This window comes from Hippocampus comes, unplaced genomic scaffold (assembly GCF_001891065.2).
Source record: "Hippocampus comes isolate QL1 unplaced genomic scaffold, H_comes_QL1_v1.1 C16866350, whole genome shotgun sequence".
Taxonomy (NCBI): domain Eukaryota; kingdom Metazoa; phylum Chordata; class Actinopteri; order Syngnathiformes; family Syngnathidae; genus Hippocampus; species Hippocampus comes.
Window position 1 is genome coordinate 1 of NW_017840326.1, and position 1045 is coordinate 1045.

Below are 1045 nucleotides of genomic sequence, written 5' to 3' on the forward strand. Positions count from 1 at the left end.
AGGCTCAGAATTTTAGTTTGAGGTCATCGAGTCATTTTTTGGAGCTGCTGTACTGTGCCAGAGGGGAGCCTTGGACATAAGTGAGGATGGCATTCTGTAGATATGTCGCTCTTTGGGCTTCATCGTCCCTCATCCTCTTGATCTCTGCCTCTTTAAGTCGGAGCTTCTCCAGCAGAGAAGACATCTCGCTGTCTTTGTCGAGCAGCGCCTCTCGGTGGTTACTACTCAGTACTGCAATGACCACAGTAAACCACAAAGAAAACATCTTTTAGAAACCGATCAATAACTACCTTTCAGACAGGATGAATTTTGAGTCTACGGCATTTATATGATTCAATTCAGAATTTACATTTTAATCAAATGACTGCATTTGCTTGATCTTGAACGTTCTTGTGCTTTTTGGGATGTCAGAGATTAAATATGATCACGTATTATTATTGCAATTGTTGAAGATTTATGTTACAGTGAATGAAAAAGGCTACCATATACAATCATGAAAAAGAAAGTAATCCAAGAAGCAAAGACTCTTCCAAGTTTCGGCCAATAGAAACTAGTTAATTTTTCAAATATAATCAATTGTGTGGATTGTCACGAAACTTCACCGTATGCTTGAAGTTAGAAAGAAGACCACAAGAGGCACCTTTAATCTCTCGCTCAAGGGCATTGATCTTCTCTTTCATTCCTCCTTGTGCGATCCTCTCGGCCTCCAAGTGTCCAATCTGCTCCTGTAGCTCCAACCTGACTCGACTCACCTCAGTCACCTTTTCTTGGTCCTTGCCGGAAAGTTCCTGCAAGTGTACAACACATTTAAGATGCTATTTTTTATGATTTCAAATTGATTTAGTGCTTTGGCTGTTGCCAGGCATGGCTTCCGGTTAATTTATGGTTTTGTTATCTCTTGGCTCTGGTTTGATTCTTGAACAAATTGTTGTTTTATTTCCCGGTGTCTTGTGTATGTGCCTTCCTTATTTGTTGAATGCAGTTTTGACAAATTCGCTAAATTTTGCAAATATTTGGATGACATGACAGTTTTGGTGAAGGAATT

At 39.7% G+C, this 1045-nt stretch overlaps 1 protein-coding gene across 1 annotated transcript; it reads right to left on the reverse strand.

The window, feature by feature from the left end:
* Positions 1-6: 6 nt before the first annotated feature.
* Positions 7-915, reverse strand: LOC109509356 (leucine-rich repeat-containing protein 45-like). Its single transcript, XM_019859217.1, has 2 exons — positions 641-915; positions 7-231 (listed from the first exon to the last, which is right to left on the reverse strand). The coding sequence occupies exons 1-2, from the start codon at positions 678-680 to the stop codon at positions 32-34; spliced, it is 240 nt and encodes a 79-aa protein (XP_019714776.1). The 5' UTR covers positions 681-915; the 3' UTR covers positions 7-31.
* Positions 916-1045: the final 130 nt, after the last annotated feature.